The sequence below is a fragment of the Pectinophora gossypiella genome, chromosome 17 (assembly GCF_024362695.1).
Source record: "Pectinophora gossypiella chromosome 17, ilPecGoss1.1, whole genome shotgun sequence".
Lineage (NCBI taxonomy): Eukaryota > Metazoa > Arthropoda > Insecta > Lepidoptera > Gelechiidae > Pectinophora > Pectinophora gossypiella.
In genome coordinates this window covers 2,248,680-2,271,607 of record NC_065420.1, presented here as the reverse complement: position 1 = coordinate 2,271,607, position 22,928 = coordinate 2,248,680, and the positions used below count along the sequence as shown (strand labels likewise).

Sequence of the window (22,928 nt, the reverse complement as noted above, 5' to 3'; positions counted from 1 at the left end):
GTCACTGTTGAGTTATTGCAATGTAAGTCACGGGTTGGTCAAATATAAGTTTTAAAAACGGGTGCTTAGACGGCGAACTAATATGTATACACTTTGAAACCATGTCACATTAACTTTTTTGACAAATTAAACCGTAATTCTCGTTAAATGTCAAATATGATATTGCGACAGGGTTCTAAAGTGGGTACATGATATTGCTTCTTATACTTCGTATATCGTCATACAAATCAAATCAAATATACTTTATTGCACAGAATTAAATTTCAACAATCAGACATAACACATGAATACAGTACAATTTGGGCGGCCTTACTGCTCTAGCAAACAAAACATAAACACGACAAATGAACAAACAAACAAATGTAATATGATTGTACAGAAAAACAAACGATCATTTCAGAAGTCGTACTGGTCGAAGAAAGCGAAGAAAGTGGGCCCGGATTCTTTGTCGGACGCGACGGAGGCGCAGCCCATCTCCAAGGACCCGCTGTACTTCGAGACCCCACCGCAGGACGCCGAGGTCGGCATCAGGATACAAAATGTTACCAAGGTACGGTGTATATTATGTGAACCACTCAGGTTATCTTTGCGACATCATCACAGCACGCCCTCGCCGCCAAACTGGTGCTGCACGACAGATTTTTTTTTAAATAATACGAATACCGTTACCGGCTTAGAATACCGTCAGGCTGCACCTTCTGCGGGTTCAAATCGCGTCAGTCTGACTTTTAACATTTAAATATATAAAAAAATATTATGTGCATGTATTTGTGCGTATGTATTATACATAGAGGATGTTAATGACATCGTAACGAGTACTGAGGGGGATGATTTAGACCATGATTCTGAGTTAATATCAAGTGGAATCGCAAAATTCGCCATGAATTTTAGTGTTTTTTTTAATCATTTTCAGTTCCATACTTTTGTGACGGAAAATTCCACTTGATTTCAACTTAGAATCATCTAAAACATCCCTCAAAGTTTTCGTTACGATGTCACTAACACCCTGTATATATTTATTTATGTTGGTAGGATTACATATGTTTATTTTTGCTATTTATTATTATTTTTCTTTTTTTTATTGCACCATCCCGCGCTCCAGTGCATAAACTTTCACCCTAAGGTTGCCTGGCAACATTGCTGTTTAGTAACAAGGCCGCCTTTTGTGCCTATTTTATTCGTCTGCCTACATGTCGTGTTTATGTTTTTTGTGCAATAATGAATGATTTCCATTCCAGTCTATCAACTACTACTAGACTGGAAAATGGAAAATGCTACACCGACAAGAGAGTGGCTCTTAAATTGATGATGAATGAATGATTGATTGATTGGTATCAACAGATATTCGAGGACAAGAACGTGGCCCTGAACAACGTGTCTTTCGACGTGTATAAGAGTGAGATCACAGTGCTGCTCGGCCACAACGGCGCCGGGAAGACCACCCTCATGTCTGTTATTACAGGTAACCACTAAATCCATAACAGGCTACTTTATTTTTTCGTGTGGGTTGTTAGGTGGATTACCAACCTCATCAACCCTAGGTCAGGGTTACTATTTAACCGCCAGAATAAGAATTTCGAAATTCAAAATGATTGACGGTAAGAATGAAAGGCCAGTATGTGTAAAGTTTGTACTCTGCTACAGTTCGCGAGTATAGCTCAGTCAGAGGTGGCCGTCTATAATGGTCGAGACAACACATCATCATCATCATTTTAAGAGCCACGCTCTTTTCGGTGTAGCATTTTCCATTCCAGTCTATCAAAGGCCAATTCCTTGACTTCCCTATAAGACACGACGTTAACCTTTTCTTTAATCTGTTCCATGTAAGCTCTTCTTGGTCTTCCCCTTCCTCTCTTTCCTTCTAGCTTTCCTTCTATGATGTTTTTAATGAATTCGTCGTGTCTTATTAGGTGTCCAATCATCTTGCCTCTTCTGTCCTCAATAATTCTCAGTACAACAAGACACAACTGTGTGTGTGTCTGTGTTCTCGAGACAACTGTGTCAGTGAAAACTACACTTAACTCATTAGTGCAAGTCTGGTACCGGAGTTCAAACTGGCGCTCTCCGTTTGAAAAGCAAGCCGTTCTTCTATCGTGTGGGTGAGGTGGATTACCAACCTCATCAACCCTGGTGTCAGGGTTACTATTGAGCCGCCAAAGGCCCCTGACATGGCTCTAACAACTACTTACATCAGTAAGTAGTAACCGGGACCAACGGCTTAACGTGCCTTCCGAAGCACGGATCATCTTACTTTCGGACAATCAGGTGATCAGCCTGTAATGTTCTAACCAAACTAGGGATCAAAAAGTAATATTTGTGATATTTCCCCACCGGGATTTGAACCCGGGACCTCCGGATCGTGGGCCTAACGCTCAGCCACTGGACCACGGAGGCCGCTTGTCACCCTAGTCAAATGAGATACTTTTTACGAAACGTCAAAATGAATGTTTTCCTTTATTCCCATGCTGCACTATCCCGCTATATTACATAATATTAATTAAATATCTCACATACTTAAAGGTTGCCTGGAAGAGATTGCTACTTAGCAATAAGGCCGCCTATTGTACTCATTCTATTTCTCTATTGTTTTGTATTTTGTTTTTTCCTGTTTGTGCAATAAATAATAAAAAATAAATAAATAAATGAAATGCATTTATTTCTGGCAGGTTGTATATTGCAATATATTGCAATACAATTCGATTCCCAATGGGGTTCGATTCCCGATGGGGACATTGTCGAAATTACTTTGTGAGACTGTCCTTTGTTTGGTAAGGACTTTTCAGGCTTGAATCACCTGATTGTCCGAAAAAGTAAGATGATTCCGTGCTTCGGAGGGCACGTTAAGCCGTTGGTCCCGGCTATTAGCCGTAAAAACACCTCCACCAACCCGCATTGGAGCAGCGTGGTGGAGTATGCTCCGTACCCCCTCCAGTTGATTGAGGGGAGGCCTGTGCCCAGCAGTGGGACGTATATAGGCAGTTTATGTTATGTTATGTACAATAAAGTATTAATTGTTATGTGTATGTTGGCAGGCATGTACAGTGCAACGGACGGTCAGGTGTACGTGAACGGAGTGGACGTCACCGCGGATCCCGTCTCGGTGCGGAAACAGTTCGGCCTGTGCACGCAACACAACCTCTTCTTCCCGGACCTCACTGTCAACGAACACGTTGTCTTCTTCACCATGGTGAGTCTTTTATTCTCCTCCGGGGGTCCCGGGTTCGAATCCCGGTGGGGACATATCACAGAAATCACTTTGTGATCCCTAGTTTGATTAGGGCATTACAGGCTTATCACCTGATTGTCCAAAAAGTAAGATGATCCGTGCTTCGGAAGGCACGTTAAGCCGTTGGTCCCGGTTATTACTTACTGATGTAAGTAAGTAGTCGTTACATGAGCCATGTCAGGGGCCTTTGGCGGCTCAATAGTAACCCTGACACCAGGGTTGATGGGGTTAGTAATTTACCTCACAACCCACACGATAGAAGACATTTTTTATAATATTTCTTTTCATGGCAGTTGTCAGTTTCTCAATAAATTATGGCTGTTTATGCAGTGTGTCTTTTAAAGAACCCAATGTTACATGGTGTCAGAAGTGGGATGACACTACTTATACAGCCATACTTTACACTGGGTTCAAGATATGGGTGATAAAGGTGATTTACTTATTAATTATTTACGAAATAAATGATTGAATTGAATTACAGATAAAAGGAGGAACGTTCCGCGAGGCGAAAGGAACATCGTTCAAGCTGTTGTCCCGGCTTGGTCTTGAAGAGAAAGTGAACGCGAAGAGTTCAAGCCTGTCTGGTGGCATGAAAAGACGGCTGCAGCTGGCCTGTGCGCTGTGTGGCGGGTCACAGGTGCTCATACTGGACGAACCCACGTCCGGGCTCGACGTGGAGACCAGGAGGGAGCTGTGGGATCTGCTACTGGTATAGTATACGAGAGAGAACACACAAAAATCAGAAAAAAATACAACAGTTTTATTTGTTTTCTTCGTAGTCGTTACATGAACCATGTCAGGGGCCTTTGGTTTCAATAATAACCCTGACACCAAGGTTGATAAGGCTACTTTTTGTTTGCCTAACTCAAGATTTCGGATTTTAAATGATGTAAAAACCTACCCCTACAAAAGAAAAATCATCAAAATCTGACCTTGCCCTTGCAAATTAGAAGGAAACCCTTCATTGTCTCCGCTACAAGATACAAATATAGTTAGAATAAAAACCGCACAGAACCAATTGCTTTGTTTGGCTGTGGGAGTGGTGTTCGCTTCATAATTTACTATGTACTAAATACATATTAGCCAAAACTAAGATATCTTTCGAATAAGATGTTTAAATAAAAGTTTATTGAATTTACTTTTATTGCAATCGTGTCGTATGTCGACAGGCAGCATGTTGTCACCGAACTTGGTGACTCGTGGTATAAGATACCTTTTTTTTTAACGTTGGGAAATGCGTTACGTATACCACGCCGCCCGGGGGGAAGACGTGGTTATGTGGGACTCCCCGAGTGTCGCCACCCGGTATACCCACTAAAACCCAACGGTGTTCCTCCTTGCCGCCGTGTGGCGGGGATACGGCAACGCAATTGCCTTTCAACTGCTTTAAGACAGTAGTTAAACAAAAACTTAACAAAAAAGGTTATTATAAAGTTAGTGATTATTTAGAAGATATGAATGCATGGGATTAACTGTCTGAGAACTGATATTAGGCAGCTAAATTACTCAATTGTATACCAATATTTTATTTTTTTAAAGAACATCTAGGGCCCTGTGCCGAGGTTTTTCTTGCAGCTTCTTTTCCCCGGCTATACAGGTTGTGAGAAGCTGCAGTAGTTTTAGGCGGATGAGACGTTCGTTATGTAAAAATTGACGATTCAAAGTGTAACTATGTTACCTACTGAATAAAGATATTTTTGAATTTGAATTGCACACAACCGCGTGTGGTATAAGATACCTGCCCGTCCACATTGCCACGCGGACATGCCATGTGGCGTACGTGCAGTGTAGTGTAGTGTATCTGCAATATCTGCACGTTTCAGTCCCTGCGAGGCGAGCGAACAGTACTGCTAACAACACACTTTATGGAGGAGGCGGATGCCCTGGGCGACCGTGTGGTCGCGCTGCACTCCGGACAGCTCAAGTGCCACGCCACACCCATGTACCTCAAGAAAAACGTCGGTGAGTACAGTCATGAGCAATATAATGTACCCACTTTAGGACTCTGTCACACTAACATATTTGACATTTAGTGAGACTTACAGTTCAATTTGTCAAAAGTTAATGTGACATGGTACCAAAGTGTATACATATTAATGCTCGTGACCGTACATCTATTACCTACATGGTGTTAGTGACATCGTAACGAAAACTTTGAGGGATGATTCAGGCCATGATTCTGAGTTGATATCAAGTGGAATTTTCCGTCGCAAAAGTATGGAATTGAAAATAATTTCAAAAAATACGTAAATTTTCATGACTTTCACCACAGGAAATTCCACTTGATATCGACTCAGAATCACGTACTTTTATGTACCTGTACCTGGGGTGTAAGTGACATCGTAACAGATACTGAGAGGGATGATTCAGCTGATTATTCTGAGTTAATATCAAGTGGAATTTTCCATCGCAAAAGTATAGAATTGAAAATAATTTTAAAAATCTAAAATAAATATCATGAATTTTGCGACAGAAAATCCAATTTATTTACTTATCTTTCACAGGAACCGGCTACCGTCTCAGCCTGACAACGATCGGACAACCTAAAACCGAAGACATCACGAAAACAGTGACCGCAGTGGTCCCAGGAGCGACTATGAAGGAACACAGCCTAAATGCCATATCGTACAACCTACCATCCAGCGACAGCAACAAATTTCCTGAATTATTCACCAAATTAGAAGAAAAACGATCCGAGTTAGGGATCGACTCTATTGGCGTGGGTGTATCTACCCTCGAAGAAGTGTTTGTCAAGTAAGTGTTATTTTTATTTTATTTGGGAAGCTTACAGCTAAATTTGCAATGTTACATACTAACTTAATATCTAAAAGCATTAAGAAGCTTCCAAAGATATGTTTCTAAGACCTTATGCATGTGGAAAAAATCCTTAAAAATAAGAATATCTAAACAATAGAGGAAACGAAGTCTCTAACAAGTGCTTTTTTAGCACCTTGAACCCACGTGATAAGATAACAATTATCTGTTATACAAAAATGAATTCAAGCTCCTAAAGTATAATCAAGTGGTTTAGAGCCGGGATTCAAACCCGTGACACTAGGATGAAAGTCAGGCGCTCTCCAAACTGGGCTATCACGGATTCAATATGATTACCATGAACATCTGTTTCAGGTTATGCAGTGACGTGACTACAAACTTCGCTCAGGACCGAACTGACAGCGCTGCGCCAGGTAGATAGAATAGTTAGATTAAATCTTTATTTAGGTTGAATTAAACAACAAATACAAACTGAACAACTAATATAATGAGCGACTTTCCAAGCCAAATTCCCCAAAAAATATACAGAGTGTAAGTGACATCGTAACCAAAACATTGAGGGATGATTCAGACCATGATTCCGAGTTGATATCAAGTGGAATTTCCATCGTAAACGTATGGAACTGAAGATTATTTTAAAAAAACTGGTTATTCTACTCAATAATTCAACTCAGAATCATCCCCCTCAGTATTCGTTACGATGTCACTTGCACCCTGTATAGATGCCGATAAATATAATTCGTCACTGGAAAGGCAAAATTACATAAGCGCCAAAATATCCTAAAATAGTAGTCCTTCTTATGATATCTATTGCTAGACATAGAAATTAAAAAAAACAATGTAAACTTACGTTGACGTCATCTAAATTCGATAAATGGGTAAAAAGCTGTGATAAAAAACGAATAAAAAACGGCTTTTTGTTGAAATGGCATTTTGGCGCTTACGTAATTTTGCCTTTTCAGTGACGAATGTTTAACTCATAGATACATAAACTCACGTCTATTTCCCACCGGGGTAAGCAGAGACTATAGAATTCCATTTGCTTCTATCCTGGCATACTTCTCTTGCATAACTCATACGCGATAATTACCTATTTTCTTATTGCTCGGGAACATACTTATTCAAAAATACAGGGTGTTAGTGACATCGTAACGAAAACTTTGAGGGTTGATTCAGGCCATGATTCTGAGTTGATATCAAGTGGAATTTTCCGTCGCAAAAGTATGGAACGGAAAATAATTTAAATAAGTTCTAAAATTTTCATGACTTCTCCGAAAGGAAATTCCACTTGATATCGACTCAGAATCATGGTCTGAATCATCCCTCTGAGTATTCGTTACGATGTCACTAACACCCTGTATAATGTAACGGCAGAGGCTTATATAAATATAAATGTTGCTTGATATTTGAATCAGATTTGTATAGAATTGTTGTTACTATTGCTTCTCTATTTGGTTGGAAGATGTGTTGTGCCTGGTTGTAATAACAAGGGTTATCATTTAATACCCAAAAACAAACAAACATTGGAAATAAGTGGGTTTTTCTTTTCAGAACGAACGTACAAGCGGTTAGTAGGGTTCCCGCTATACTTCCGTCAGATGTTTGTGCTGATAAGGCGATTTTTCAAATACTTGTGGAGGAAGAAAGTCACCTTCGTTATTTTTGTAAGTTCTTATTAAGTAATTATAACTTAAAAACAACAGAATCAAATGGCCTACATACACTGCTAGGCACAGGCCTCCCCTCAAACGACCGGAAGGGCTATGGAGCATACTCCACCACGGATTGGTGGCGGTGTATATCATATCGATATAAAATGCCCTTGATTGTGAATTAGGCTATATCCGACTAATCAAATCGGTTACTTTTCACTAAACGTCAAAACTACTATGGACTGACTGAAAACTACCTTCAGTCGCATAATGTAATATCCGACGCAAAATAACCTTTCTCATAATGTACATTTCTCATAAAGTACCCTTCGCAAAACGTACATTTTGCCAGTTTTTCAAAAAGAGGCTTATTATTTGAATACCTTTAGTTGCATGAAAAACGTCAGGAAAGGTTCCGTTTAATAAACTTGCCGTGATGGTGAGAAATATTTAGCTAAACTACGAACAAGTAATAAAAATATTTTATGACCGTGTGGTTTATCAGAAACTGAGATATTTTGAAGGAATTATAAGGTTTAAAAAAACTCCACTCAGAAAGCGACAGTGTCCCACTCTCCCCCACTCGCATAGGGGAGCGAACGATCATCGATGGCTGATGGTGAACCACCACCGCCATTCTCACGCTCAGGACACTGCGCCACGCCTCATCAACGTGGAGTGTGGATTCTCACATAGTGTGAATCTCGTTTGAAGAGCTTACTATAGAAATGATCCTATGAAGTAAGGTCTTAACAAAATTCCCGAAAATCTCGAGGGTCATTATTCATTGAACAAATCTTAACACCGCGATGTAGAAAATGTAGCAAACGGAACAGCGGCATCTAGCGGATTTTTTTCGTACCACAATGTCGAACAGCTGCGTTTGTAGGTCACCAAATTGAGGTTATGTTTAGACTTATAAATACGCCGTGTCGAGACGATTGAAGGTCGTTTCTTAGTGTCAATGAATTATAGTTCATAGTCAAGGCAATTCTAATTATGTAGGCAACTCTATAATCAAATAAGTACTATGTTACGAACATGTAAATGTATTAATAGGGTGTTTTACTGCATCAGAGATAAATTATCTAATCTATATAGGAATATTAGCCAGTCTAAAATGATTAAAAATCAATCTTATTTTACTTTTCGACTTATTTTCGGATTTTATTTATGAATTAAGTAACAATGAGTACGACGTTTGACCGCTTTTATTTATGACGTCACAGGACAGAATTTCCATAGAAGCTTCAAAGAACTTTTGTTTTGACGTTTCGTAAAAAGTATCTCATTTGACTAGTCTGTCCGGCCAATTAGTTAATGCCATATGTGGCAAATCTACAATTGGTCTGGTCCATTAAAACGAGCAAGGAACTGACCGCATACTATATATTCTCCCAGACCAGCATAGAAACTAAAAAACTTAATAAAACATCGAAATTCTAAATCATTTAACCAACGTAATTATCAAAGATAAACTTGTTGAAGGTTTTACCCGGGTTGTGGCTAAGCAAGAAGTATGTATGTATACATATATATGTGTATGCACGTCTGTTCCTTCCTAACTTCTAAACCATTAATCAGAATTTAACAAAGGCGGTTATTAGAAGATCCTGTTAGTCTAACATAAAAAATCATAAACAGCCTATTTACTTTCCACTGTTGGGCTCAGGCCTCCCCTCAATCAACCGATATTGAGCTTTGTTTGGTAAGGAGACAGGCTTGAATCACCTGATTGTCCGAAAAAGTAAGATGATTCCGTGCTTCGGAAGGCACGTTAAGCCGTTGGTCCCGGCTGCATTAGCAGTCGTTAATAACCATCAATCCGCACTGGGCCCGCGTGATGGTTTAAGGCCCGATCTCACTATCCATCCACAGGGAAAGCCCGTGCCCCAGCAGTGGGGACGTTAGTGGGCTGATGATGCTGATGATCATGTATCCACTTTAGAACCCTGTCGCACTATCATATTTGACATTTAATGACACTTACGGTTTAATTTGCCAAAACAATAATGTGACATGGTATCAAAGTGTATACATATCTTCTTCTAGCTAGCGTGTGGGTTGTGAAGTGGATTACCAACCCCATCAACCCTGGTGTCAGGGTTACTATTGAACTGCCAAACGCCCCTGACATGGCTCATGTAACGACTACTAACTTGCATCAGTAAGTAGTAACCGGGAGCAACAGCTTAACGTGCCTTCCGAAGCACGGGTCAGGGTGGATGAGGTTGGTAATCCACCTCATAACCCACACGATAAGAAGATTATACTAATCTTATACACATACACAAACAATTACGGTTATATTTTTCTGTCAATGATATGCTTGCTTTTGTTATTATGGTTGTACTAACATTGTTCCTCGGCCACTTGAGATGGTACCCACTGGCGAAGATGTTGCCGCGTGTGGGGCTGACCTCGGCCGAGATCATCTTGAACGTCGTCGACTTGCCCGCGCCGTTCACGCCCAGAAGGCCGAAGCATTCACCTGTTTTATTGAAAGTATGATGACATAAAAAAGAAAACCTTTGTTACAGCAAATAATGTTGCCGATCTGTCTGATATTCATGTTCACGTACACGGTGACCCAAAAAGACGCCCCAAAGACCAAGAACAACGCTAGAGCAATGGATTTGGATTTGTACTCTGCGATGCCACAGAGACGTGTGCTGTTTAAAGTTGACAACGTTCCCACTCTTAGGACGCTCTCGGACACATACGACGAAGTCGCGTTTGAACCCACGCCCAATGTTGAACAAGGTAAGAATAGTTGGGATAAGAAGGCTTGAAGGGTCAAAATTTAAAATTCAAAAATATTTATTTTTCAAAATTGGCTTACAAAGTTAGCACTTTTTGAACGTCAAAAACTAAATTACATATTATGTAACTAGCTGTAAAACTACTACCACATCGGAATCTGTAACGCTGAGGGAAAGACGTGGCCAGAAAACCTCCCAGCACAGGGCCCTAGTCCTACTGTGTCATGTTTTCCTTTCTTTTTTTAAATCCAGTTTGTATTACATAATTAATAAAATTAAATACAATAGTATTCCAATTACAGTCGGTGGAAGGAAAGTGAAAAATATAGAGTCTATGTGACTTCTCTCTCTCTCTCTTTATTTAAGAGCTGCGCTCTTGTCGGTGGAGTAATCGCCATTACTCCATAGATAGGGCGTGTAGAACGGTGGTTGCCCCAATCGCCTTCCGTTCCGCAGTACACCGACCAATTTCTTAATCGGTGATGTTCTAGCTAGAGCCCTACCAGAATCCATTTCCTCGGCCTCCAACCAGTACTGATACCGCTGCTGCCCGGCATCAGGGGTGCGCATGAAGGGTTATAAGGGGTTAAATTTGATGAGGGACTTTTCAGGCTACGTTCCCCAAAAACAATATAGATGGCGCTGTACAGATTTAACTTGATAGTTACCTATTTTCTCATAATTATTCAAAAATATAATTTAATGACAGAGGCATTTAAAAATAATTGTTGCTTGATATTTTTACATATACATAAACTGCCTATATACGTCCCACTGCTGGGCACAGGCCTCCCCTCAATCAACCGGAGGGGGTATGGAGCATACTCCACCACGCTGCTCCACTGCGGGTTGGTGGAGGTGTTTTTACGGCTAATATCCGGGACCAACGGCTTAACGTGCCCTCCGAAGCACGGAATCATCTTACTTTTTCGGACAATCAGGTGATTCAAGCCTGAAAAGTCCTTACCAAACAAAGGACAGTCTCACAAAGTGATTTCGACAATGTCCCCATCGGGAATCGAACCCGGACCTCCAGATCGTGAGCCTAACGCTCTAACCACTAGACCACGGAGGCTGTTGTGTGGCTTGAAGGGTTATAAGGGGTTAAATTTAATGAGAGACTTTTCAGGCTACGTTCCCCAAAAACAATATAGATGGCGCTGTACAGATTTAACTTGATAATTACCTATTTTCTCATAATTATTCAAAAATATAATTTAATGACAGAGGCATTTAAAAATAATTGTTGCTTGATATTTTTAAATTATGCATTAAAATTCAGTTGCTATCTATATACCTATATATAGCAACTGAATTTTTTAATTTTAATATATATATATACATTGTTTGTTTGCCTGTCATTTTTTCGGCGGATAAAAAAACATGACATGACATGCATAACTTAAAATAAAATTAGATGGCGTCTGCAGGAATTAGCACCAATATCTTAATAAATAAATAAATCTTTTTTAGCCATAATACAAATTGGGGAGGAGAGTTTAGCGGAGTATGGCAAGTATCTGGTTGGTGTGGAACTGAACGAAACTGATGCTAAGGTAAGTACATAATACTGCCCACATAGTAACACATAAACATAACATACAAGAACTCACGCCGGTAATCCCTAATAAGGTGGGCAGAGCCCAGTGGCGGATTTACCAGTAGGCTGAGTAGGCTGAAAGGGCGGCAATTTGGCCCAAATTTTTTTTTGTGTTACAGAAGTAAAATAATAGATATTATATACACAAAGAAACAAGTGACAAGAGTTATAACATTTTAGTAATGCACAGTATACTGAACATTCTTACGTCTGTACGGGCTTCAACCGAACATATTTTGCTAACTTTGCGCCGTGTTTTTGGTAGCGCTGTGCACTCGACTATAATTAGTATCGAATTTCAGAGGTCAGTAGGGGCGGCAAAATTTGAATAGCCTACTGGCGGCAAATTTGTAAATCCGCCACTGGCAGAGCCCCAAGCACCTAAACTAACTGTTGGAGATGCCAATTTAATTGTAATTCAGTGGTAACACTTGCGTCATCAAAGGGCTAGCAATGGCGGCTTATAGGATTGAGCATACCTGGTTTCGATTTTTTTTTATTTATTAGATAGGTATACCAACAGTACACATATTGTAAAGTTATAAAATGCAAGTCGTAAATTAGTTCTAAAGTCACCGACATAGCTCGGAGAATTGCAAAGCTGAAGTGGCAGTGGGCAGGACACATAGCGAGGAGAACCGATGGCCGCTGGGGCGGAAAGGTTCTAGAATGGCGACCACGTGTCGGACGACGCTCAGTGGGTAGGCCCGCTACAAGGTGGACCGACGATCTAGTCAAGGTCGCGGGAAGCCGCTGGATACGGGCAGCGCAGGACCGATCGTCGTGGAGATCCTTGGGGGAGGCCTATGCCCAGCAGTGGGCGTCGTACGGCTGATGATGATGGTGATGATGAAATTATTTTTTGTATATGTGCTCCAATTACAGGTACACACAGCATTCACAATTACAACAACAAAACGTATTATCTAGGTGTATATATATAATTATATATAAATAAATACGTATAAAACTTAAACAGAAAATAACTTCTAAATTAAAACAGCCATAAATCTTCTTAGCCAACAAAGGAGTTAAATCTATAACATATACATGATATAGAACAAAAATAAGTATTGTTGGAAACAAAAGAATTAAAATTAAAAATGCAAATGCGAAAATGTACATTATGAATTTATAATGATACAGAGTTAGTAACATGCCTCAGTATCTTAGCTTTCAGTGTGTGAATGAAATCATGGAAAATGTCTACTATGTTGTTATACTATGAGTGGTTCTATATGTGTTATTCCTTATTCTATGTTATTCCTTATTATATATATTTTTAATGTGTAATGTATCTTCTTCTTCTTATCGTGTGGGTTATGAGGATTACCAACCTCATCAACCCTGGTGTCAGGGTTATTATTGAGCCGCCAAAGGCCCCTGACATGGCTCATGTAACGACTACTCACTTACATCAGTAAGTAGTAACCGGGACCAACGGCTTAACGTGCCTTCTGAAGCACCGATCATCTTACTTTCGGACAATCTGGTGATCAGCCAGTAATGTCCTAACCAAACTAGAGATCACAAAGTAATTTTTGTGATATGTCCCCACCGGCAATCGAACCCGGGACCTCCGGATCGTGAGCGCAACGCTCAACCACTGGACCACGGAGGTCGTTATGTGTAATGTATGATACCTAATGAATTATTCTACTAGTAGAATGTAACCTAGATTATAGACGACATAAAATATGTACAGATATAGTGACTAGGATTGAGAAGGGAATGTTAGGTTGGTTTGGACACGTAGAGCGGATGAAGGATAATAGGATTGCAAAAGCGGTATATAAAGCGAAAGTTGATGGTAGGGCTGGCAGAGGAAGACCGAGAAGGACTTATGATGACCAAATTGGAGATGTCCTTAGAAAAGGTTCAATACGATCTACTCTGAACCGGCGTGCGTGTATGAAGCGATTGATGAATGTGGAGGAAGCAAGAGAAGTGTGTCAGGATCGAAGCAAATGGAATTCTATAGTCTCTGCTTACCCCGGTGGGAAATAGGCGTGAGTTTATGTATGTATGTGTTCGTTCCGCTGTTGTGGAGAGTGGTCGTGTTGTGATTCTTGTTAAGAATTTATTAGTGAAATTTGATTTCAAAATTTGTGATTGGTGGAATTATGTGAGGATTGATTCCTTTTTACTCATGCAGGATCCTTACCTGTAGTTTCCGCCCACTGGGCGGTCTTAGAAAGAGATCAACATATTTTTGAGTGTTTTTGCTGGATTTGAGCCGGCGTCCGCTGCGCGGGAGGCGAGCGCGCTGCCGCGACGCTAACGAGTCACGCAACAAGGCGACGAAATAACCGGTCTGCTTCGGCGCTTAGGCGTCTGACGTCACGATTATTACTAAGCTTAACAAATATTTTGCAAGCATCGTTGGTTCCGCACCTATGCTGATTTTTTGGTGATTGGTTAATTCTATTTATTTTTTATTTTGCTAACTAAATATTGCAAAAGACAATATGAATTGTGCTGGCTGTACTAACGAAATTAATTTGAGAAAACCAATAGTTTGTAGCCAATGTGGGCAGGCTTATTGCTTAGAATGTGCTAATGTCTCCGAAAAGCGTTACTACAACACTTTCAATGAAGAACATAGACAGCGATGGAAGTGCCCCATTTGTATCTGCAAACAACCTAAAATGGATAACACCAACACTCCAGTGAGAACTCGAGATGCTAGCCCGACCCAAACTGATGTACAATTTTCTACGCAAAATATAACAACTACGCGAGGAACGCAGTCAAAGATTATAAACTCCCCTGTTGAAAATTCGTACCTGGATGACTCGATTCACTCACTCGCACTTCGGGAAGTGATACGAGAGGAATTTGCAAAGCTGACTGATTCGGTTACCCAAAAAATTGCACAAAGTCTTGAAGCGGTAATGAAAAATACTTTTGCTGAATTGACTAATAAGATAGCTAGTTTGGAGGTAAGACTGAAGACGTTGGAAAACGACAAGCCGTATTCAAAGACATTGGAAAATGATGGTAAACGCACGCCGAGTAACGTTCCACCTATTTCTCAGCCTGCAAATTCAGTCTTAAAGACTAATACGAAGCAACCCAAATCATATAAAAGCGTGGTAGTACAAGCCACTATACCAAGTACAAGCTCCACTTACAACACAATGGACACGTCACAGCTCCAGTCAGCAATGGATAAAGACAACTCCACCATGGCACGTGATGCTACATCAAGCAATAGCCATGAGCAACGGGACACCATTCCGACGGTTGAATTCTCTGTGGCTCACGAAAATAGCGATGAACCATGGACTAAGGTTGAGCGGAAACGCCCTCGTATTATTCGAGGTAGCGCTACATCGAGCTCGGCTCAGTTGGAGGCATCTGCACGTACTCGTTACTTACATCTTTATTACGTGAAGGCTGGCACGAAAGAAGAGCAAATTCGTTACCATTTAAATACGGTATGTGGATCTAATAATGTAGTATCCGTAGAAACTTTAAAAGCTAGAGGCAATTATGCATCTTTTAAACTAGGGTTATCGTATGATTCTTTTGACGCAGCTATGATACCCGAAAATTGGCCACAGGGTATATGTGTAAAACCTTGGTCACAGCCCTTTCGTAAAGGGAAGCAATAAGAAGGTTATCAGGAGTTCAAATAAGGTGTATCAATTGGAAGTCTACTATCAGAATGTTCGTTGGCTGAAGTCTAAGCTTTCAGTATTTAGAACTAACCTAGCATTGATGGACGATATAAATTTAGTTGCCATCACGGAAACAAATCTGGACGAGAGCATTCATGACCTTGAAGTGTGTGGCTCTGGAGAATGGTCATTGCTGAGAAAAGATCGAGTGGCTCGCGGTGGAGGAGGAGTGCTACTAGCATTTCGTTCACCTATATCTTTGGAACGTCTGTTATGCTACGAGACGGCGCACTGTGAAGACCTGTGGGCCAGGTTAGTCATGAATGAACATTATATTTACATATGCATAGTTTATCTGCCACCTAAAACTAAAGATGAACTCTACTTTGAGTGGTTCGACAGTGTGGAACAAGTTTGTGCGAAGATTCCCAGTGAAAAAGTAATTGTGTTAGGGGACCTTAACTTGTATAGTGCTAGTCATAACGTTAATAAATATTTTCATTGTTTTGTTAAAATTTGTAATTTTCATCAGTTTAATAATGTGTCAAATAACAATGATAGGTTTTTGGATGTGGTGTTGACTAGCACGGAGCTGACAGGCGCGGTAGCTGTGCGAGAGGCCGGAATCCATGAAATAATTTCTAAAGTTGATTTACAACATCCTCCATTAATAGCAAACTTTAAATACTCCTTTAAGAATGAAAATATAAAAACAGATCCTGCTAATATTGATAGTCGGTTAGACTGGAACTTTACAAAGGGAGATTTTTACCAGCTATACATCTCACTTTCGAGCATCGATTGGAATCATCTTTATGAAATCAGAGATACGGACGTGGCACTGAACTTCCTCAATACTACTCTCTATAGTTTATTTGACCAATTCATTCCGAAAAAGAGACGTAAAAAGAGTCCGTGTAGGATATATCCCGTCTATTATACGGAAAATATTATCCATAATATAGAACTAAAGGTCTATTACCATCGTATGTGGAAAAGTACTGGAAACACGTCATTCTACGATTGCTTTTCTCGGCTGCGGTGTACAATTAAAGATGATATAATAGCAGCCTATAATACTTATGTATACAATATTTCAACCCGAATATTGTCAGAGCCAAAGCAGTTCTGGTCATTTGTTAGCAGTTTGCGGAGTAAAGGTGGCACTGAAGTAAAGGTTACACGAGGTGAAACCGAATATAGAGGTGTGGAAACCGCAGCGGCCTTTGCAGAGCAGTTTAGTTCGGTCTTTCTAAACGAGGAACCCGTTTTGGATTGGGAAAGTGCTAGTGCTGGTACCAACTCCCATTCACGCCACATAAATATAAGCTGCTTTTCGGAAGCTGACGTACTTGCCTCTGTTGGAAAGCTTAAGGCTGGAACTTCACCCGGACCTGATGGAATACCAGCTTTTGTTATTAAGGGGTGTGTGCATTTATTGCTGACACCCATTACGTTTATATTTAATTTGATACTCGAGTCTGGTGTGTATCCTAAGCTTTGGAAGAAGTCTCGCGTCACGCCTATTCCTAAATCGGGGCCTAAGACGGCGGTAGAAAACTACCGGCCAATAGCTATTTTAAGTGCTCTAGCCAAGGCCTTCGAGAGTACTTTATATTCTCGCTTATTACCACAATGCATTCCATATATTACTGAAGCACAGCATGGATTTTTCCCAAAACGCTCCGTATCCACGAATCTTGTGTTATTGGTTGACTTTGTATCCACTGAGTTGGAAAGGGGCAATCAAGTTGACGTCATATACTTGGATTTTCAGAAGGCGTTTGATAGGGTAGATAATGATACCCTGTTAATAAAATTAGGACTTATGGGTTTCTCACCAAGACTGTTAAAACTGTTTGCAAGTTACTTGTCAGAAAGAGAACAGTTTGTCAAATACGGTTCATTTGTCTCAATTCCTTATCGAACGCGTTCTGGAATAAGTCAGGGATCAAATCTAGGGCCCTTGCTATTTGTGTTGCTCATAAATGATCTTCCAGAGGTTATAAGGGAATCATTAATCTTGCTATTTGCAGACGACGTGAAGTTGGTAAAAGCCATAAACACAACTGAAGACGCCACAGCCTTGCAAAATGATCTGCAACGAGTATATGAATGGAGTTTGGGTAATAGACTATACTTTAACCCGGCTAAATGTGAGATGATTACTTTTACACGGTCACCCCTCCCGCAGGTTTTTAGTTACCATATAGGTGGCGTACCAGTGGCGCGAGTGGAGCGGGTGCGTGACCTTGGCATTCTGTTTGATAACAGGCTTACGTTCCATGCTCACGCTGAGTTGGTTGCAGAGTCGGCTTACCGCCGGCTTGGATTTGTTATACGCAATGCTACTCACTTGTCATTTCAAGCAATTCGCATGCTCTACGTGTCACTGGTCCGTAGTGTACTTGAAAATAATGCGGTGGTGTGGAACCCTCACGAAAATAAATATGCCCTAATTGTGGAGCAAGTTCAGAAGCAGTTCCTACGACATCTCTACAAAAGACAATACGGGTACTACCCGTTTATGTACCCTACATTATTTCTGCAAGGGCAACTGGGGTTTAACTCACTGCAACTGCGTAGGTACATGGCGCTAGCCAAATTTATTATAAATATCCTTAAAGGTAGGATAGACAGCCCTCCTCTAATCGAGCGTGTATTACGTCTGAATGTGCCAGATATAAATCGCCCAGGCCCGGTCCTGCGGCCACGGAAGCGCGCGCTGTTGGCCGCGCCGCCCGCGCCCGCGCACACGGTGGCGCACTCGCAATCCCCCGTGCCGCGCGCTGTCTCGCTGCTCACCTCCGTTCTTGAATCAGCGCCACATTGTGATTTGTTTGTTAGTTCGATAGCATGTTTGATGAAAGAATGTGAGAAGACTTTTGAAAGCATGATGCCTGTAAGCACCATTCGGGAATAATTTTTATTTTAATTTTATTTTGTGTGTCATGTATGTTAAGTAACTTTTAAGAGAAACTTTGTAACAGCTGTGGATTTTTCTGTTATGTTACAATGTATATTTTTTCTAAATAAATAAATAAATAAATAGTATGTATGTATAAAATATGTAATACGAACTATTACGAATAAATGAATTTTATTTTATTTTAATTCTTCTTATGAATATATGAATATTCCAGAGTATTATTTGTTTACCAGGTGATGTACACAACGACAGTCCGGCACGCGGCGCCCGTGGCGTTGAACTTACTATCCAACATCATGGCGGCTCAGTTGCTACCCTCTTCTGATGGCCGCACAGTCACAACGTACAACCACCCCTTGAAGAGCACTGTGCCCTTACAAGCACCACCTAAGATGAAGCTACCCATGGACCTCGTAAACGCTGGCACTTGGCTCATTATCTGTCTCATCAGTAAGTTTCTTATGCGATTTTTGTTTTTTGTTTCTATAGTGTAGTGTATAAGTGCTTACAAAGAAAAAAAATTAAATCGAAAAAAAATCATTTTTGTCTTCGTAAGTTTTTTTCTAATTAAATCACCAACGGCTTAACGTGCCTTCCGAAGCACGGATCATCTTACTTTCGGACAATCAGGCGATCAGCCTGTAATGTCCTAACAAAACTAGGGGCTACAAAGTAATTTTTATGATATCTCCCCACCGGGAATCGAACCCAGGACCTCCGGATCGTGTGAGCCCAACGCTTAACCACTAAACACGGAGGTCGCGTCATTGTTTATTTATATATGTACTAGCGACCACCCCCGGCTTCGCTCGGGTGCAATGCTGAGGAAAAAATGAAATTATTTACGACATCACATTAAAAACCTCAAAAATAATGGATGTTACTAACTATTTAATGGGTGTTATTATACATATAAACCTTCCTCTTGAATCACTCTTATCTATTAAAAAACCGCATCAAAATCCGTTGCGTAGTTTTAAAGATTTAAGCGTACATAGGGACAGAAAAAGCGACTTCGTTTTATACTATGTAGTGATTTGTTTTTATGATGATATTTTCCTTTCCAGCGGTCCTAACCGTGCTGACGGCGACATCGAATCTGTGCATAAAGGAGCGGCTGTCAAGCACTCGCCACATTCACGTGATGGCGGGGTGCTCTCCCTTGCTGCACTGGATGACCACACTGCTCACTCAGACCGCGCTCTACACAGTCATCACTATCGTACCGACTATGATCTCCACCACCTTCGACAAGGACGAAACTCTCACCCAGCCCCGGTTCTTAGGTCAGTCACTGTTCAGTTTTGTAATGTCAAATAACAATATAACAGCCGCTGTGGTCTAGTGGTTACTAGCCTCACAGGGTTCGATTCCCGACGGGGACATTGTCGAAATCACTTTGTGAGACTGTCGTGTTTGGTAAGGACTTTTCAGGCTTGAATCCGAAAAAGTAAGATGATTCCGTGCTTCTTCCGAGGGCACCTTTAGCCAACCCGCAGTAGAGCAGCGTGGTGGAGTATAGTCCATACCCCTTCGGGTTGATTGGGAGGAGGCCTGTGCCCAGCAGTGGCACGTACAGTCATGAGCAATATAATGTACCCACTTTAGGACCCTGTCGCACTAACATATTTGACATTTAGTGAGACTTACAGTTCAATTTGTCAAAAAAGTTAATGTGACATGGTACCAAAGTGTATACATATTCATGCTCGTGACCGTAAGTATACCCGATCTCGCGAGATCTAATAAAAGCTAATAGAAGCATAATTTATAACGAGATCCCATTCGAGATTGACGGGATTGGTCGAATCTCCTTGAGTTATACTTTTTGTTTTGATTATGCTGATTTCCAAGGAAAACTTAATTATTTATTTGGGCTGGCAGAGGAAGACTGAGAAGGACTTACGATGACCAAATTGGATATGTCCTTAGAAAAGGTTTAATACGATCTACTCTGAATCGGCGTGCGTGTATGAAGCGATTGATGAATGTGGAGGAAGCAAGAGAAGTGTGTCAGGATCGAAGCAAATGGAATTCTATAATCTCTGTTTACCCCGGTGGGAAATAGGCGTGTATGTATGTACATAATTATTTATTGAGTAATACTAAAAAATAAATATATTTTTAATTAACCTCACTATCACAAACAAGCAGTTTTCATCGTTTTCAGCCATCCTAACTTTACATTTTGTACAAACTAGGCGAGATCCCGACAATTTCGGGATATGGCGGGATTGGTATTTCCAATCCCGTGGGATTTCGGATTTGCGATCTGGAGTCGGGATTGCATTCCCTAGATGTGACGTTTTTAACCTTTAGGTCCATAAGGTCCAAATCCCGAAATGTCCAGCGGGTGCAAAACGCCCATATCCCAGAATGTCCATATCCCGAAAAGTCCAAATCCCAGAATGTCCATGTTCCAGAAAGACCATATCCCAGAATGTCCATGTCCCAATATGTCCAAATCCCAGAATGTCCATATATCTAAATACCTTCATACCAGTGTCTATTTTACTTTATTCATACAAAATTGCCGGGTGTTTGAAATTCAAATGTATTTATTGCATTGCTACAGGTCAAGAAGGTCTTAAACAATATTACATACATCCACTGCAGCATACCAGTCTAGGTGTACAATTTTAATTCTAATATATTTAAATTACAATTTCAATTAGATATTAAAATGTTTCAATTAGATATGTTAGGGACACTGTCCCGAAATTAATCCCCTTGTTGTGCCGTGTCCAGTCGCGTGGTTCTTCATCCTGGTGCTGGGTGTGATGACGTTCCTGTCCTTCGGGTACCTGATCTGCTTCGTGTTCAGCGAGCGAGTCGTCAACATACTCCACATCTTCTTCATCGTAATCGGTCAGTATGCTAGCGCCCTCAGTGGCCCAGATGAGCGTTAGGCTCACGATTCGAATTTTACAATTATATTGGCCCCGATTCCTGCAGACACCTCTTAATTTTAATTTAAGTTATACCTGTCATTTTCTTATCCGCCGAAAAGGAAAGGGACGGATGATTGACAGCTCTTAATTTTAGGAAGAATGAGTAAATGAATGAATAACCCGTGCGAATAAAATAGGCATCTCGCTGGTATGCAATCCGTTTGACGTGCTGTCTACTTAATTCTGTCGGGTTATTGGCCGATGTAAAATTTTTAGACGGTTGTTTTAGATTTCTGCTTAAAATTGACGTGTATTCCATAAATTTTATGCCTGTCGATTACCCGTCCCTTTCCTTTTCGGCGGATAAGAAAATGACAGGTATAACTTAAATTAAAATTAGATCGCGTCTGCAGGAATTAGCACCATTGATTCATCGATTAGAATATCAATCAAGTTTTAAATATAATCGACACCAGCGCCACTACCGGTGGATAATGTTACTAATTTACGATACGATTGCCAACGTATGGCCATATCATGAAGTCACTCATATCGTTAAACGTTTTGTGTTCATTGACCTGGCCAAGCTACATCATGATGGCTAACGAGTGATATTCTATTTCATGAAATATTATATTATATTATATATCATTAACTGCTTCCATGCTTCAGTGGTTTGAACGAATAACCCGCCAGAATTATGTTGACAGCACACGTCAAACGGTTTGCATACCAGCGAGATACCTTTTTGATTCGCCCGAGTTATTCATTCATTTACTCATTCTTCCTAAAATTAAGAGCATCCCTTTTTCTTTTTAGCGGATAAGAAAATGACAGGTGTAACTTAAAGTAAAATTAGGAGGTGTCTGCAGAAATCGGGGCGATTGACGATTTGTTACGTAATGAAAAAAAAAGCGGGAACGCAATGGATGAGACTTGCACAGGACCAGAAAGGATGGCGTGAAAGAGAGAAGACCTACACCCAGCAGTGGCCACCCACTGCTGGGTGTAGGTTAGGATACAGGCTGAATAGATAGATAGATAGAAAAAAATTGAGATTAATAGGTATTACTCTTTTCCTTCAGGCGTGATCCTAGCAGTTGGAGCGGTGGAGGTAATCTACATGGGCCAATCAATTGGATCCTTTACGGTTATTGTAACGTTGGCCAACTTGTTTCTGCCTCCCCACACGTTGGCCATGGCTCTGATGAAAGCTATATGTGTAGAGCGAGTCAACTTGTTCTGTGAATGGAACAGAAATAGGTGCCCCTTCTTTATGGCCCCGAGCGGGTTCGCCGCGTTCGACCTCCAGAAGTGCTGTGGTATGTCATTTTTAACGATTTTTCTTAAATTTATTTATTTGTCAAATCTTAATACTACACACTACACACACACCACACACACACACTACACTATTACACACACACACACTACACACACTATTTTTTTTTGGATTGTAGACTAGTTCTA

At 40.6% G+C, this 22,928-nt stretch overlaps 1 protein-coding gene and 1 non-coding gene across 2 annotated transcripts in view; one reads left to right on the top strand and one right to left on the bottom strand.

Moving 5' to 3' along the window:
• LOC126374288 (phospholipid-transporting ATPase ABCA1-like) overlaps window positions 1-22,928 on the top strand; it is a 59,818-nt gene that overhangs the window by 18,561 nt on the left and 18,329 nt on the right. Inside the window, exons 10-23 of the mRNA XM_050020813.1 lie at window positions 401-550; window positions 1,342-1,462; window positions 3,033-3,187; window positions 3,708-3,935; window positions 5,050-5,188; window positions 5,731-5,980; window positions 6,356-6,414; window positions 7,553-7,665; window positions 10,194-10,416; window positions 11,889-11,971; window positions 18,801-19,017; window positions 19,635-19,853; window positions 21,316-21,435; window positions 22,544-22,780. Coding sequence (XP_049876770.1) covers window positions 401-550; window positions 1,342-1,462; window positions 3,033-3,187; window positions 3,708-3,935; window positions 5,050-5,188; window positions 5,731-5,980; window positions 6,356-6,414; window positions 7,553-7,665; window positions 10,194-10,416; window positions 11,889-11,971; window positions 18,801-19,017; window positions 19,635-19,853; window positions 21,316-21,435; window positions 22,544-22,780 — 2,314 coding nt within the window. The remainder of the gene's footprint in view (window positions 1-400; window positions 551-1,341; window positions 1,463-3,032; window positions 3,188-3,707; window positions 3,936-5,049; window positions 5,189-5,730; window positions 5,981-6,355; window positions 6,415-7,552; window positions 7,666-10,193; window positions 10,417-11,888; window positions 11,972-18,800; window positions 19,018-19,634; window positions 19,854-21,315; window positions 21,436-22,543; window positions 22,781-22,928) is intronic.
• Window positions 8,200-8,404, bottom strand: LOC126374751 (small nucleolar RNA U3). The gene has a single exon (XR_007567484.1). It is a non-coding gene; the product is annotated as a small nucleolar RNA U3 (small nucleolar RNA).